This window comes from Lissotriton vulgaris, chromosome 5 (genome assembly GCF_964263255.1).
Source record: "Lissotriton vulgaris chromosome 5, aLisVul1.2, whole genome shotgun sequence".
NCBI classification, from domain to species: domain Eukaryota; kingdom Metazoa; phylum Chordata; class Amphibia; order Caudata; family Salamandridae; genus Lissotriton; species Lissotriton vulgaris.
This window is the reverse complement of record NC_141693.1, coordinates 862,044,521-862,060,653: the sequence shown is the minus strand read 5'-3', so window position 1 is coordinate 862,060,653 and position 16,133 is coordinate 862,044,521. Positions and strand designations below refer to the sequence as shown.

General features: G+C 45.5%; 1 protein-coding gene across 2 annotated transcripts in view; it reads right to left on the bottom strand.

The window, feature by feature from the left end:
- The window catches only part of PLAC9 (placenta associated 9), a 170,965-nt gene that overhangs the window by 35,211 nt on the left and 119,621 nt on the right, over window positions 1-16,133 (bottom strand). For both annotated transcript variants that reach the window (XM_086922428.1, XM_086922429.1), the window contains exon 2: window positions 14,270-14,367. In XM_086922428.1, the coding sequence (XP_086778554.1) occupies window positions 14,270-14,367 (98 nt within the window). The remainder of the gene's footprint in view (window positions 1-14,269; window positions 14,368-16,133) is intronic.

The window sequence follows — 16,133 nt, the reverse complement described above, 5'->3', positions numbered from 1 at the left end:
AACAGTCCAGTCCGAACTACAAAAGCCATGTCCTTCCCAGAACGGAATCAAGCATCCGAGGACCGGACTGGTTTCGAGGTAACACCTCTCATCAGCCCGGCTAGCTTGACTCCAAGTGGTGTGGAGTGCCTGGGACCCACGTCTGGGCATCCCCAGCGCACTTAGGGCGGCAATTGCAAAAACAACAAGTGATGGACTGAATGTGGATCAATGTCACACACTCCCCCAGTCAAAAGATCTGGGCCCAAATCCATCGTTTTTTTGCACTCCACACCACCCTGGGTTAGACAATTGCGATATGCAAATCAGCTCTGACCCTGTTGCCCCATGGGAACAGTCCAGTCCGAACTACAAAAGCCATGTCCTTCCCAGAACGGAATCAAGCATCCGAGGACCGGACCGGTTTCGAGGTAACACCTCTCATCAGCCCGGCTAGCTTGACTCCAAGTGGTGTGGAGTGCCTGGGACCCACGTCTGGGCATCCCCAGCGCACTTAGGGCGGCAATTGCAAAAACAACAAGTGATGGACTGAATGTGGATCAATGTCACACACTCCCCCAGTCAAAAGATCTGGGCCCAAATCCATCGTTTTTTTGCACTCCACACCACCCTGGGTTAGACAATGGCGATATGCAAATCAGCTCTGACCCTGTTGCCCCATGGGAACAGTCCAGTCCGAACTACAAAAGCCATGTCCTTCCCAGAACGGAATCAAGCATCCGAGGACCGGACCGGTTTCGAGGTAACACCTCTCATCAGCCCGGCTAGCTTGACTCCAAGTGGTGTGGAGTGCCTGGGACCCACGTCTGGGCATCCCCAGCGCACTTAGGGCGGCAATTGCAAAAACAACAAGTGATGGACTGAATGTGGATCAATGTCACACACTCCCCCAGTCAAAAGATCTGGGCCCAAATCCATCGTTTTTTTGCACTCCACACCACCCTGGGTTAGACAATGGTGATATGCAAATCAGCTCTGACCCTGTTGCCCCATGGGAACAGTCCGAACTACAAAAGCCATGTCCTTCCCAGAACGGAATCAAGCATCCGAGGACCGGACCGGTTTCGAGGTAACACCTCTCATCAGCCCGGCTAGCTTGACTCCAAGTGGTGTGGAGTGCCTGGGACCCACGTCTGGGCATCCCCAGCGCACTTAGGGCGGCAATTGCAAAAACAACAAGTGATGTACTGAATGTGGATCAATGTCACACACTCCCCCAGTCAAAAGATCTGGGCCCAAATCCATCGTTTTTTTGCACTCCACACCACCCTGGGTTAGACAATGGCGATATGCAAATCAGCTCTGACCCTGTTGCCCCATGGGAACATTCCAGTCCGAACTACAAAAGCCATGTCCTTCCCAGAACGGAATCAAGCATCCGAGGACCGGACCGGTTTCGAGGTAACACCTCTCATCAGCCCGGCTAGCTTGACTCCAAGTGGTGTGGAGTGCCTGGGACCCACGTCTGGGCATCCCCAGCGCACTTAGGGCGGCAATTGCAAAAACAACAAGTGATGGACTGAATGTGGATCAATGTCACACACTCCCCCAGTCAAAACATCTGGGCCCAAATCCATCGTTTTTTTGCACTCCACACCACCCTGGGTTAGACAATGGCGATATGCAAATCAGCTCTGACCCTGTTGCCCCATGGGAACAGTCCAGTCCGAACTACAAAAGCCATGTCCTTCCCAGAACGGAATCAAGCATCCGAGGACCGGACCGGTTTCGAGGTAACACCTCTCATCAGCCCGGCTAGCTTGACTCCAAGTGGTGTGGAGTGCCTGGGACCCACGTCTGGGCATCCCCAGCGCACTTAGGGCGGCAATTGCAAAAACAACAAGTGATGGACTGAATGTGGATCAATGTCACACACTCCCCCAGTCAAAAGATCTGGGCCCAAATCCATCGTTTTTTTGCACTCCACACCACCCTGGGTTAGACAATGGCAAAAAAACGATGGATTTGGGCCCAGATCTTTTGACTGGGATGAATGTGTGACATTGATCCACATTCGGTCCATCACCTGTTTTGTTTGCAATACCGCCATAAGTGCGCTGGGGATGCTCAGACGTGGGTCCCAGGCACTCCACACCACTGGAGTCAAGCTAGCCGGGCTGATGAGAGGTGTTACCTCGAAACCGGTCCGGTCCTCGGATGCTTGATTCCGTTCTGGGAAGGACATGGCTTTTGTAGTTCGGACTGGACTGTTCCCATGGGGCACAGGGTCAGAGCTGATTTGCATATCGCCATTGTCTAACCCAGGGTGGTGTGGAGTGCAAAAAAACGATGGATTTGGGCCCAGATCTTTTGACTGGGATGAATGTGTGACATTGATCCACATTCGGTCCATCACCTGTTTTGTTTGCAATACCGCCATAAGTGCGCTGGGGATGCTCAGACGTGGGTCCCAGGCACTCCACACCACTGGAGTCAAGCTAGCCGGGCTGATGAGAGGTGTTACCTCGAAACCGGTCCGGTCCTCGGATGCTTGATTCCGTTCTGGGAAGGACATGGCTTTTGTAGTTCGGACTGGACTGTTCCCATGGGGCACAGGGTCAGAGCTGATTTGCATATCGCCATTGTCTAACCCAGGGTGGTGTGGAGTGCAAAAAAACGATGGATTTGGGCCCAGATCTTTTGACTGGGATGAATGTGTGACATTGATCCACATTCGGTCCATCACCTGTTTTGTTTGCAATACCGCCATAAGTGCGCTGGGGATGCTCAGACGTGGGTCCCAGGCACTCCACACCACTGGAGTCAAGCTAGCCGGGCTGATGAGAGGTGTTACCTCGAAACCGGTCCGGTCCTCGGATGCTTGATTCCGTTCTGGGAAGGACATGGCTTTTGTAGTTCGGACTGGACTGTTCCCATGGGGCACAGGGTCAGAGCTGATTTGCATATCGCCATTGTCTAACCCAGGGTGGTGTGGAGTGCAAAAAAACGATGGATTTGGGCCCAGATCTTTTGACTGGGATGAATGTGTGACATTGATCCACATTCGGTCCATCACCTGTTTTGTTTGCAATACCGCCATAAGTGCGCTGGGGATGCTCAGACGTGGGTCCCAGGCACTCCACACCACTGGAGTCAAGCAAGTCGGGCTGATGAGAGGTGTTACCTCGAAACCGGTCCGGTCCTCGGATGCTTGATTCCGTTCTGGGAAGGACATGGCTTTTGTAGTTCGGACTGGACTGTTCCCATGGGGCACAGGGTCAGAGCTGATTTGCATATCGCCATTGTCTAACCCAGGGTGGTGTGGAGTGCAAAAAAACGATGGATTTGGGCCCAGATCTTTTGACTGGGATGAATGTGTGACATTGATCCACATGCGGTCCATCACCTGTTTTGTTTGCGTTACAAAATGTGCAGCATTATGCTGCATAATTTGCCTTTCATTGCAGCGTGATTTACTCAATCCTGCTGCATAATTTCACCCTCCTGCCGCATAATGCAAGTGGCCCTGGGCATACGTAACAGACCACTCATGTGCTCACGGACAAGGTACACAAATTCTGCATAGTCTAGGAAAAATACGAACAGGTGGTCGCCCTAGATGGTGTGTACATGTCTCCTTAAATTAGTTTGCCGTTTAGAGTACTTCACTTTTCATGTATTTTCCGAGCTGGCCCAATAGATCACTTTCAGGAAGATTAGTTGTTTTTATCAGGACCCGTGAGATCGATGTTGAACAGGGTACTAGTGGTTATTACGCTTGCCAACAAGCAGGCATAGTTTTCTATCTCGCTTATGGAGTGTTTTAACCATGTGATCTGGTGAGGAGTGAATGATGAAACGAAACTGAAACTTTGATATCATTCAAACACGGCTGCAGGGGAAGCATTTGTTGGAGAGCGGTCTCGAGGCGGATGGCTTAAAGATGTCTGTAAGGTATAATGTTCTTTATATTATATGTTTGTTAGGTCTAAAACACTTCAATACTGCACTGCATGCGCGAACACCTGGGAAATGCCGGTTCACCCACATTCCCATTCTAAGGATGAGGAAAATGCCTCTCAAAATGTTTACCAGCGCGCAGTTAACTTTCATTCCTACACAGATGTGGCGTAACAGCTTGAGTTGCCGGTTTTGGAGCTGGGTTACCCGGTTCAAATCTCTGTGTCAACTCATTATGTTGTGATTCTGGGTAAGTCGCTTAATCATCAAGTAATCTCCCCATGCCTACAAAAACATGAATCTGTCCTCGTGTAATGTAATTGGGGGTCATGTAAAGCGCTCCAATACCTTTGGGTCGAGTTTTCGCTATAGAAAGCTGAAATGCTGGTGAGGAAAGAGTAAGAAGGTTCTTAAAATGGTTATTCAATTGAAGGAGCGTGAAAAGGCGACGTTCAGATAAAGTTAGAACGCAATTTAAGAACAGAGTTTGTCATACAGAGTTGAAAGTAAATGTGGGATGGATAAGGCAAGAGTGATAAAAATAGAAACCCCTCACTAAAGTACTCACATTACTTCCAAAAGTAAAGGAACACCATTTCTAGGGGATAACAAGCATTGGCCGCGTGAGTGTGTGTGTGCGCGCAGGGAGGTGGGGAAGGAAGGGGGCAGTGAGAGCAGAGACCACGCTCTGCTGACGAGAGAGGAAGGTCAGATGGAGCCCTTGCTCATAAGCGCGCGCTGGTGCGAGTAATCGCAAGCTTTAGGCCAGGCCATGGTGGCATTTTCTGAAGCCCACTTACTAAAAGTCTCGCCAGAGCTGCGCATGGACTGGCTCATGCGAGACCAAAAAATAACGCATTACCTTGCTCGCTGCGCAACTCAGACTACCTCCTCGTGCTGCGTTCTGCTCAGTCTCCTCAATTTCCCTGACCAATACTGGCACTGCTCTCATGCTGGTAACCAGCATGAGAGCAGTGCCAGGATTGGATGGAGCAGGCTGGCTGGACGCTCCTTCAGGCCTGTTGGCCTGAAGGAGGTCTCTATCCAGCTGTCTAGTACAGCTGATTGGAGAGCTTAAAAGTGTGCAGGTCACTTTGTCCGGTGCAATACAGCCTGTCCAAAGTGACAATGCTACTTTGGAGCATCGTGCCAGCCACTGCTCCCGTCCTCTTCAGCCAATCGGCAACAGAGCACATGCCCCACATGTCTCCGGGCTCAGTGCAGGCTGGTTGCTGCAGCTCGCACAACAGTAATAAATACAATGGGAATGAAATTCATTGCCATTTTATGTTTTTCTCCACTGGTCACAGCAGGCGGGGTGATAACACTCGCCCATGCTTGTGTAGAAATGCATGCTGATCCAGATTAGACAAAATCTGGGCTCTCTGTGACCAAGAGCTAGTTTGTGAAGCCAGGGCAAGAACACCCAACTTGAATTTTGGATAGAGATTATGAATCCGATTTGGCGAATAGAAGTAAAAATAGCATCTTCTGTGAACACCTCTTGAATACTGAAATATTTCAGCAACTGAAGGCTGTAACTGACTTGATCATCTAAGTTATCCTGGACCCTTTCTCAGTAAGCTGTTTCTCCTTTTCTTTTTGCCCTGATTCCAAATTCTAACTGGTTCATTGCCATAGTGATTAGCATCCAATTCCTATGCCGCAGATGGTACATAGCATTACCATTTGATGGCTTAGCCTCCTTCCAAGCAAGGACACCCTAGACCACTTCCTGCTAAACACCTGCCAATAAATTAAATCTAACTCTTGATCTGACGAGAACAGGTTTCTTTTCCACTATGTCATCTACACATTTTCGGACTCGTTATCCGCTTACAGTTCTAGGGAGTCAAATTAATGTTCAAGAATCCCATTGTGCCAGAGAAGGGCAATGACATGTCTGTAGTACAGCACATATTGTCTCCAGGTTGTGCTATTGCTCTAGCTTTGTACACCTTTAAAGTTGCAACTACACGTTCTTTCCTTTTTTTGGACACCAAAGTTGTTATGACTAATGACTTGTGCAATCGCTGGGATTCTCTGAAAAGTGGCAAACACTTCATGGTGAACAGTATCCTAGTCTACAAATGTATGAGCAACAGCTCCCCGATGGCCACAAGTTATGACATACCTTTATGATATGTTTATTTGGAGATATTTCTTGGGCATGTGGAAGAAGAACTCTATCAGCAGCAGGCCAAAGAACCACAGCCCTTTCGACAACCAAGGGACATACGTTTGAGTTGCCTTTCTTTGTGTGAAAAGACACGTGTACCTCATGTGTTACAAGAAAAAGATCACTGTGTTTTTGTCCGCTTTCCGAATCTAACAGAGGGCCCAGGGTCGTGATGTAGTGTTAGTGGAGCCCCTGGGCACTCACTTTGATGTGCCAATACAATTGAATAAGGCCCCCTATCATGCAGCACTTAGCATGAAAGCGGCGGGCAATGGGTGTTGCAGTGGTGTTCCGCCGCAATACCCATTGATTTTTGATGCTGCCCCCTAGTTACCAGGGCGACGCAAATATGGGGCAGCGCCAAAATTAAGATCAACAAAATCCTCATCTTAACATGGCGAAGCGGGGAGAAATAATTAATTTCTCCTTATTTTTGCAGTTTCTATGTGTGATGCATTGTGCAGCACATATAGAAACAGCAAATCGCCTTTACAGATTGTTAATGTGCAGGATGGTGTCCCTTCCTGCACATAAACAATCATTACAAAAATGACGAGTTTCAACTTCTATGGGAACTGCACAATGCAGCACACATAGGAGTTACAAATCGCCATAATGGATTGTTTATGTGCAGGAAGGGGCACCTTCCTACACATAAACAATCATTACCCTCAATGCAGGCACCCTTGTACCATGGAGCAAGGGTGCTTGTGTTGGTGAATTTAGGCCCAGTGATAGGAGAAACACAGAGGTGCCCTGCATTCTTGTGAATATGGCGCATCCTTGCGTTTTCAGAATTGCAGAGCGCGGCAATAGCAGTCTTAGCTTAATGCCGCGCTCCGCCATTCTCTTTTAAATATGCCCCAAAGTTTCATACACCTGACTCAACCTTATTGCTGATAGCCAAGGGCCATATCTCTTTCCTTTATGGTAAGGGATTCAGCTTTATCTAGCAGGCCTTCTGCTATGGATGTGGTCCTACCCCATAGAGCCACAGTTTCCTGCTCAATAAAGTAGGGGGACTAATTTAGCCAAGGATGGACATGGACCAGGACCATTAATAGTGGTGAAATTGTCTCACCATTTACTTTCTGGCTACACATACCATAGGGATGTATGACGTTACAACGCATACTTTTACCACGCATACCATTACAACGCGGTATTTACAACGAATACCGTTACAACGCATAGCGCTTAGAGGTGCTGGATAGTGGTAAGCATAATTTTATATTCCAACTCCAGTCCCCGTGGACACTAGGGAAGGTGTTGGATATAAAATTATACTTATTCCCTATCCTAGAGCGCCCCCCAGCGCAATGCGTTGTAATGGTATGCGTGGTAATGCCTGCGTTGTAATGGTAGTGCGTGGTAAAAACTTCGTTGTAACAGTTGTATACCTACCATAGCTGCCTTATTGGTGTTGGAAACATTTAAGATTATCTAACAGGACACCACTGTGTCATTTCTAGTGTAAGCCTTGTGTAAAGATGCTTAGGGGCAGATTTACAAGCCCCTTGCACCACTTTTGCGTCATTTTTAACATAGAATAAGTGACGCAAAAGTGGCGCAAGGGGATTGTAAATCTGCCCCTCAGTTTAAAAAAAATCTCACTGGACCTAATTTTTATGAATTGCCTTAAGGCCTCAATCAACTGTGCAGCATTTTTGTCACCTGCTTTGTTGGCTTCGGCTATCTCGGCATAGATAGTTTGATTCTCGTGACATTGAGTATCATACCGGGTTTGTTCTTATGGCATTCCTTAGAGGAACCTTTTCATGATCAACAACAAAGGCTCCAGTTTAGTACTACAAATGTTCCAAGTGAGGTAGGTCTAATAGCATGTGAGGTGTTACCAATGATGTCTGGCTTGACTGCCTGAGATAATTGGCTACCTACTGAAAGTTCATATGTTTTGGTTAACTAGCATGCCGACTATAAACCACGCTTTAACCCAGAAATATCCTTTCGTTTTCTAAATAGAGTGTGAAGTCCACCTGGGCTTTGCCCTTTACACATTTGAGGTCAGGGGAAGAGGATTTACGTGTGGATGTACACTTTCTACAATTGACCTATGCAGATTTGGAAAACTAGGGGAGCAATCTGTGGAGCATTGGACTGCCATTGCACCCCATACCTCCCTGAAATACAAAGTGATGGAGAGGGGAACAGAGTGTTTGTTGGAGTACTAACCATGCTGATTTAGGGCGAGACTCATCCACTACCTAATTCTAAATGACTATGATTTCTCTGCTAACTGTGGAATGATGAAATTGAAGGATTCCATTTATTTCGATGATCTTATTCCCATTTCACTTGTATAGAGAGCCACAATTTGTGTTAAAAAATAGAGCACAGTTTTTCTAAAGTATCCACCACCAGCATTGCTACAGCTGCTTAGTCTTGATTCCGCCTCATGCCACTTTCCCACTATCCTACACTTTCTGCCTCTTCATCCCACTCTTGCAGTTTCTTTTTTCATTTCCTATGTCACTATTTTCTTATCATTCTTTTCCTCTTTCTTTCTCTCTTTTCTGAATTTCTTTGTCTTGCTCTGGGTCAAAGACCGATCATAAAAAATAAATACTGGTCCCAAAATGAGTGTTGGTGGCCGTCATCTGGAACCACCTTCATAAATTAAGCAATGGTTATAGAGAATTTGTTAATCAGAAAGTTCCACTCACGTGGGCTCATTGTGCTGCAGAGAAAAAAAACAGTATATTAACAGTATAAACTGTGCAGATGGGTTTCCCATCATCCATCTGCACAGGAAGGGACATCCCTTCCTGCCTTCTCCCTACTTCAACCAACTTTCTAGGGCATCCCATTGCCAGGACGTTCCTAGCAAAAGGAGGACGCAGCCAAGGGCACTGCCTCTTTGGGTTTGGTAGGCCCAGGAAGGGCGCTGGGCCGGAGCCTCTGTCCCACTGAAACCTACAGGGTAAGATAATTATTTATTTCACCCAGCACCCCATACTGTCAATTTCCAAAATAACACCCAGACATAGGCGACCCGAATAATCTCTTAGCACACAGACTCAACCTCCTACATATCCCACTAACTACCACACCCTCTTAAACTACAGAACACACATTCAAACTTGCTCATTAACACTAGCTCTACAATGCTCCATGCACCAGACATTACAGACTTTATTACCTTTCACAAGCTTGGTGTTTTCTTCATCACAGAAACTTGGTTCACCCCCCCCCAGGTTACAGCATTCATCCTGTGGTCAGCACACATAAAATGGGAGGAGGCCCGCTGTCATCCATAAGTTCTTTTGAGGCTGCATCCTATGCATGCAAGTAACACTCAACTTCAAGGAACTGCAGACAGGTCATTTCCCACCTTCAACAACTGAGACTGCCAACTTCCATCTCATCTAAAGGCCTCCTGGTCATAACAAGCACTTTACTGATGAATTGTCAGATCTCTTCACCACCTCGTCCATCCAACATGCCATGCTGCTCTGTTAGGTGATTTCAACCTCCCAAATAAGGCAAGCTCAAAAAACCACAAAAGCCACCATCCTTTACCTCATCAGTGCAGTCAGTGTGATACAGCATGAAATACAAGCAACACACTCCAAAGGCCAATTCTTTAACCTTGTCTTTGCAACATCACCAACAATCCAATGCAAGCCACCAATACCCCTGGGCTCAACTGACCACGTTGCCATCTCTAGCTCCATACTCAGCATCCAACCAGAAACCAAGGTTAACCTAAAAGAGAAGACCAAACCTCCAGATCCTTCAAACTCTTCCAACTAGACAACTCAATGCTCGACTTCATCTCTCACCATAGCAACACAACACTTAGAAATAACTTCAACATTGTGAACATCCACACCCCAATTAAGATATGCAAGTGCATCCAAAGCCGACAGCATCCTGGTACTCCAAAGACCTTGATGGCAATAAATAATCCAGCTGCAAACAGGAAAGAAATTGGAAAATAAACAGAACTCTAGAGGACCTCATATTCTCTAGCTTTTTTAATTAAAACAACATTACCAGAACAGGAAAAATAAACACGGACCTAACCAGACTCCTCAACATATGAAATGCAAGATAATACAGACAAAACACAAAGAGATGATGGACGGAGCGCTGAAACCAGTGTGTACAAGGTTAAGGTCACTAAAGAAACCAGATTCAAAATGTTGACGCCCGACCTCATTCCTAATGAGAAACATGGAGCCTGCTGGCTCCTTGATTGTTATGTGTTTTATATAGTTTTATTGGCAATTATTTTATTTTCCTTTTGCAAAACTGAACATGGCTTTCAAGCAAGTTTTATCACAACTTGCATATCGAGGACACCGTAATTACATATCACAGTACTATACAATAATTTGAAATCTACAGACCTGGCTGTTGTATAATGGTACTAATCAGAATTATTCTGACAACAGATGTGAATACAACAGAGAGCAAGTCTGGGTGCAGGCAATGAAAGTCCTTTGCAATTAAGACGTGCGGTATGTTTTGACTGCTAACAACTGCAGTGAACTGAACCAGGAAAGGAGGAATCCTGCACTTGCTCAATATGACTGGGGGAGTGCTGTGAGAGTTACATCCCCAAAGGGCATTGCCGGGGTTCAATAGGTTGTCTGTATACACTGGTAGGGCATCAGCCACCAGCAGTACATGTGCCATAGCATGGGGAAGGAAAAAAGCAAACACAAGGAGATGATGGACGGAGTGATGAAAGTTTTCAGACACTCAACCCCAGTCACAAATCTGGGTTGAATCCATCATCGTTCTTTAGCTCATTTCGCCACTTCAGTTTAGACCCAGGTATATGCAAATCAATCTTGACCTTGTGCCTCATGGGAACAGTCCATCCCGAACTGCCAAGCCAGGGCTTCCCTGAACTGGAAACAAGCATCCTGAGACTAGTTTCGGGGTAACACACCTCATCAGCCAGGCTAGCTTGAATCAAGTGGCAAAAGGAGCAAGGGACCCACATCTGGGCTTAGCCTGCCAACTTAGGGCAAACAAAGCAAACACAAGGAGATGATGGACGGAGTGGTGAAACTTTTCAGACACTCACTCCCAGGTCTCGGTTGAATCCATTATCGTTCTTTAGCTCCCATCGCCACCTCAGTTTAGACCCAGCTATATGCAAATCAGTCTTGACCCTGTGCCTCATGGGAACAGTCCAGCCCGAACTGCCAAGCCAGGTCTTCCCTGCTATAGCATGGGGAAGGGGCAGAGAGCGGATCAGCAGGAATCCCCAAGAGGGGAGAGACTGGTCCTCATCCTTTCAACCCTCACAGAGCAACTTCAAAAGCGCATCCCCGGTATCAGCAATTGGGTATTTACGGAGTCATTTCACCACTCCTCCTGCGCCTATGCCTTTCATGGATAACACCCATGCTGAGACAACAGTGGTCAGTCGCTCTGCCAAGATAAGGGACAAGTCCACAAATCATGCCACAGCTTTGTCTTTCTTAGCTCGATGACCGAGACCCAGAATACTCACCTCCCATGTGTATTCCAAAGTGGTGCCCATGCATGCTGAGTTTTCTGGGAAAGAACATGTTTATTTTGGTGCTTAGTGAACCAAAATCTGCAAGGCATATTATATGCCATACATTTTGCGCAGGTGGTTGGAAAGCACCAACCTATTCCTACTCAGGGTCTTAGTTGTCCAAGGTATACGAAGCAGGTCCTGGTGACTGCAGAAATCTCAGAAGTCAGATTAATCTTGAGTTCAATCAAATGCGTGCAGGCGATCTGGCTAAAGGTTGATGTGCAATTGGTGTGGACTATATTTTTGCAATCAGGATTTCAGATTTTGCACAGTTGAGCTTTAAGCAGCTGTAGGATCAACACCTAATGGCAAAAAGCATAGAAGTGCTAGAACTGGGAATCTCGCGCCTCTTTTTTTTAAATCGGATAACAATACTAGCTCCACCAGAGGTCTTAGATAGAAATTAAGCTGGGCAGTGGTAGATGCTCGAAGCCTAAGGCACACCCCTATTAACCGATTTGATGAAGAATAAAAAGGAAACAGGAAACAGGCTGAAGTCTATTAGCAAGAAAAGATGCAATCCCATTTAGATCAACCTCCTGAAATACCGGTATTCATTTTGTGGAACATGAGGCCAAATGTTGAGCGGTGCAGCTGCTTCCGGAAATATTGACATGGGGACTTCTCTGTTGGTTAATCGGCTAAAGGATCCAGGGCTCTTAACAGATGACAAAGAAAATAACCACCTAGGTATTCCTGAGGCTCAGCTCATTAATGCATAAATGTACAAGAGGCAACAAGAAAGATATTTCTATTGTTCTTTTTAAAACAATCATTAAAGAATTGTTGTGCACCGCCGTCATCCTACCATGTTATTTTAGAGAGATGGCAAATGCTTGACAACCTAATTTCTGACATGAATGGGAGACTGATATTGAATGAATGACGAATGGATCTCTAAACGAGAAACTGATGTTGGGCGAATGTTTTAATGAATGAAAACCTAATGAGAAATTGATGCAGGGCGGATAGATGCGCACATGAAAGATGGATGCTAAATTAATGTTTTGAATCATGGATAATTGGATGAGAAATGGATGGTGGTTAAATCAATGAGAGATGGCTGTTGCCTTTAAAAGAATTGATCATTAAATGAGAGATGGCTGAATGTTTAGACAAATGGATATGCAACAGCATCTGCCTCTACAAAGTCTTGCCTGGTTTAGAGTCTAGCCAAAGGGTTACTCTGTTCTCCTTTTTGATAATCAGAACAGTTTAAATGTAATGAAACAACTCCATGACAAACATGATGGATATCCCATCTACCTTATTACTATAGCCTTATAGCACGCCGTAGCGGGCTATACTGGCCATTAATGGCCTGCTCCAATGTTAAAGTCCCGAGCCGAAAACGAGGGTCTTGAACAAGGGAGCAGGACTTTAATGGCCGGTATAGCCCAGCTATGGAGGGCTATAAGCCTATTAGAACATTCTGCCACTAGAGGGAAGAATGTTCTAACAAATAAAACAAAGGCCTGTCGGAGCCTGAGGGGATTGAAATCCCCTCGGGCTCAGAGAGGCATTTGGTTCAAACAACATTGAAATGTTGCTCAGCTGGCTTTTACCGGTCCTTAGAAGCATGGAGCACTCCATTGTTTCCAATGTAGTGCTCCACATTTCAATGTTCTATTAATGCAATATGTCCTGCAGCACTTGTAATAAGGTGGATGAGATATCCGGCACGTTTGTGAGTAACCAATTGCCAAACTCTAAACCAGGCCCTAAATCAAGACACATTCTGTATTCTTAATTAAAAAGTTGTTGCCTAAGATTATCATTTTCCAACTACATAGATTCTGTATGATTGCTTCTTGCGGATCACAATGAGAAGGGCACTTAGTACACACCACCTCTGTTCCTGCAGCTGTGTATAAAAACATTAATTGCAGTAGAAGGAAACAAAAGAAAATCTAGAGCCGAGGGGTTTAAATAAGCAAGTAGCACCTTTCTACTGTGGCATTCGAATACTCCCTCTGTCACAGAAACAGCATATCCAGCACCATCCTAGCCCACAGGTCACATGCCTAAGATTGGCCGTTCTAGACAACTGCACATCCATGGCTTTGACCTCACTGCGATTTCTTCAGTGGAACTAACTAAGGGGCATATTATCAAGAACTGCGTTAAAAATGATTGCCTGTTTAGCGGCAGAAAACTGCTGCTAAAGCGGCGCTAATGGGCTTGATAATATGCCCTTGTGAATTCCCATAGAAGCCCATGTTCTGGTGTGAACATGGGCTTCTAGTGGAATTCTCCATGGCATATTATCAAGCCCATAATCGCCGCTTTTGCAGCAGTTTTCTGCCGCTAAACCGGCGATAATTTTAACGTTGTTCTTGATAATATGCCCCTAAATTTGGAGCATAAGGCCAGTTGGATTGCTCGAACACACTGAACTACTCTCAGTCCACTCCTATGTTCCCACTTTTTGAGCATGGTCAGGCCATCGTTTTGGAAGTTAGCATTGCTTGTAAAAAACCTAAGAATAATGAGCCGAATAAATAAATAAGTAAATAAATCCCGCTGTTGGGCTTAAATCTGACTGGCATGAGGTTCCAAACATATTTAGTAGCAGTAGCATCTGGGAGCAGGCAAAGGCATCTTTGTGCCCCACCTGTGGATAATATTACTTAACTATGAACTATTACCTCCTCAACAGAATCTATGCGACGGTGAAGAGTCTTGTGTTCATTGCACCAGTTACTTCTCGCCATGTTCTCAGGCCGACCAACGACAGGCTCTGCATCTGCCAAAAGGAAACAATAGATTACTCCAGGGAGTACATTGACATGCCCCTAACACAGAGTTTAATTGCTAGGTGGTTGTGCCTTTTCTAAACTTGGACAACAAGGTGGTTTTCACTCCTACTGAAAATCAGATTAAGCAACATTTAATTGTTCTTCATAATGAACAAATAAATATGGCTGCTTATGTCGAGGAGAGAGTCTCTCTAACACAAACGCACTCTCTCACTACCCTCTTACCCTCCCCCATCAAAGTCTTTAGTACTGCTCTGTGGCATAACTCATCTAAAATACTTTGAGCCGCATTTATGAGGTTTCTGCCAAAGGGCAGAGCAGCAGGCCTTACTGCTGCACTTCCATACGCAAAGGAAAAGGGCAGGAATGCACCATATCTATCAGATAGGGCGTATTCCTGTCCTTTTCCCCAGAGCACAATGGGCTGCTGTGGCCCAATGCAGACACCTTAGCACCATGGTGCAAGTGTGCCTGCCTGCACTGTGGGGACGATTATTTTTGTGCAGGAAGGGAGCCTTCCTGCACACAAAAAATCACAAGATACTTTTTCCTCTTTTTATGTGTGCAGCAGAATGCAGTACACATAGAAAGAAGAAAAGTGAGGAGACAATAATATTTCTAGTCATTGTGCCTCCCTTACGCCTCCCCTGGGGAGGAGTACATTTTTGGCGCTGTCTCAAACTTACGATTTCTCATAAATCTGGGTCAGTGTCAAAAAGCCATGGATGTTGCTGGGAATGTCCCTAGGGACACCCATGGAATGCCCATTTCACACAGTTTTCTGTGTGAAAGGGGCACAGGATTATAAGGCCATGAAAAGCCACGTAATGTGGCTTTACATGACCTTATAAATATGCCAGTGGCACATTGCGCCACTGGAACGTCCTAAAGTGATGTTCCGTTGGCGCAATAGGGCTGATAGGGCCTCATAAATGAAGCCCTGAGGGGTTTATTTACAAGTCCCTTGCGCCGCCTGTACATCACTTTTTCCCATGTTAAAAGTGACGCACAATTGGCACAGGGTCTTGTAAATAAGCCCCTTAATATGGTGATAGGACAAGCCTTCTATTAGCAACCTGACTCAGACCCTAGCGTCTGAAATCACATAAGAACGATGTCAATCCAACCGTTTCTTCGCTTTGATTTTCCCAACCATCAGCTTAAAAAAACACACACACATGGATTATGACTAGAGGGTCCCATTCCAATCCCTGCACAAACAGACATTTACAAAAGTACCACACATTAGCATTGTGCAATATTGATTAATCACTAGTTTATTTTGATCATATTGTGGTTATAAAAACAATATAGATTTCACAAAACCTTAAAATTGTAAGTCATAGACAAAGTCTTGTTTTAAAAAACAAACACAGTAGAGGGGATACATTCAATTAAAAAGTTGAAATACAAACTTGTCGCAAAATTCACGACTGCTGTGAGAAAACATGAACTCCAAAAAATATTACAGAGGACAATCTAACATCAGTAGAGATAAAAATGCTGGTCGACAATTTCTCAACTATGATTTCATCAAAATCAGGCATAAATATTTCTTTCTCTGAGCCTAGTAAAACTTGCCCAAAAAATCAATAAAGCATTATTGACTATCTAGATACTTGGGGGCAGATTTACAAGCCCCTTGCGCCTCTTTTACGCCGCCGTTGTGTCACTTTTGTGATGCAGCAGCAGCGCAAAAGATGCGCCATGGTGCGGGTTATTTACAACGTGATGCATCTGGGAGAGGCGTCAC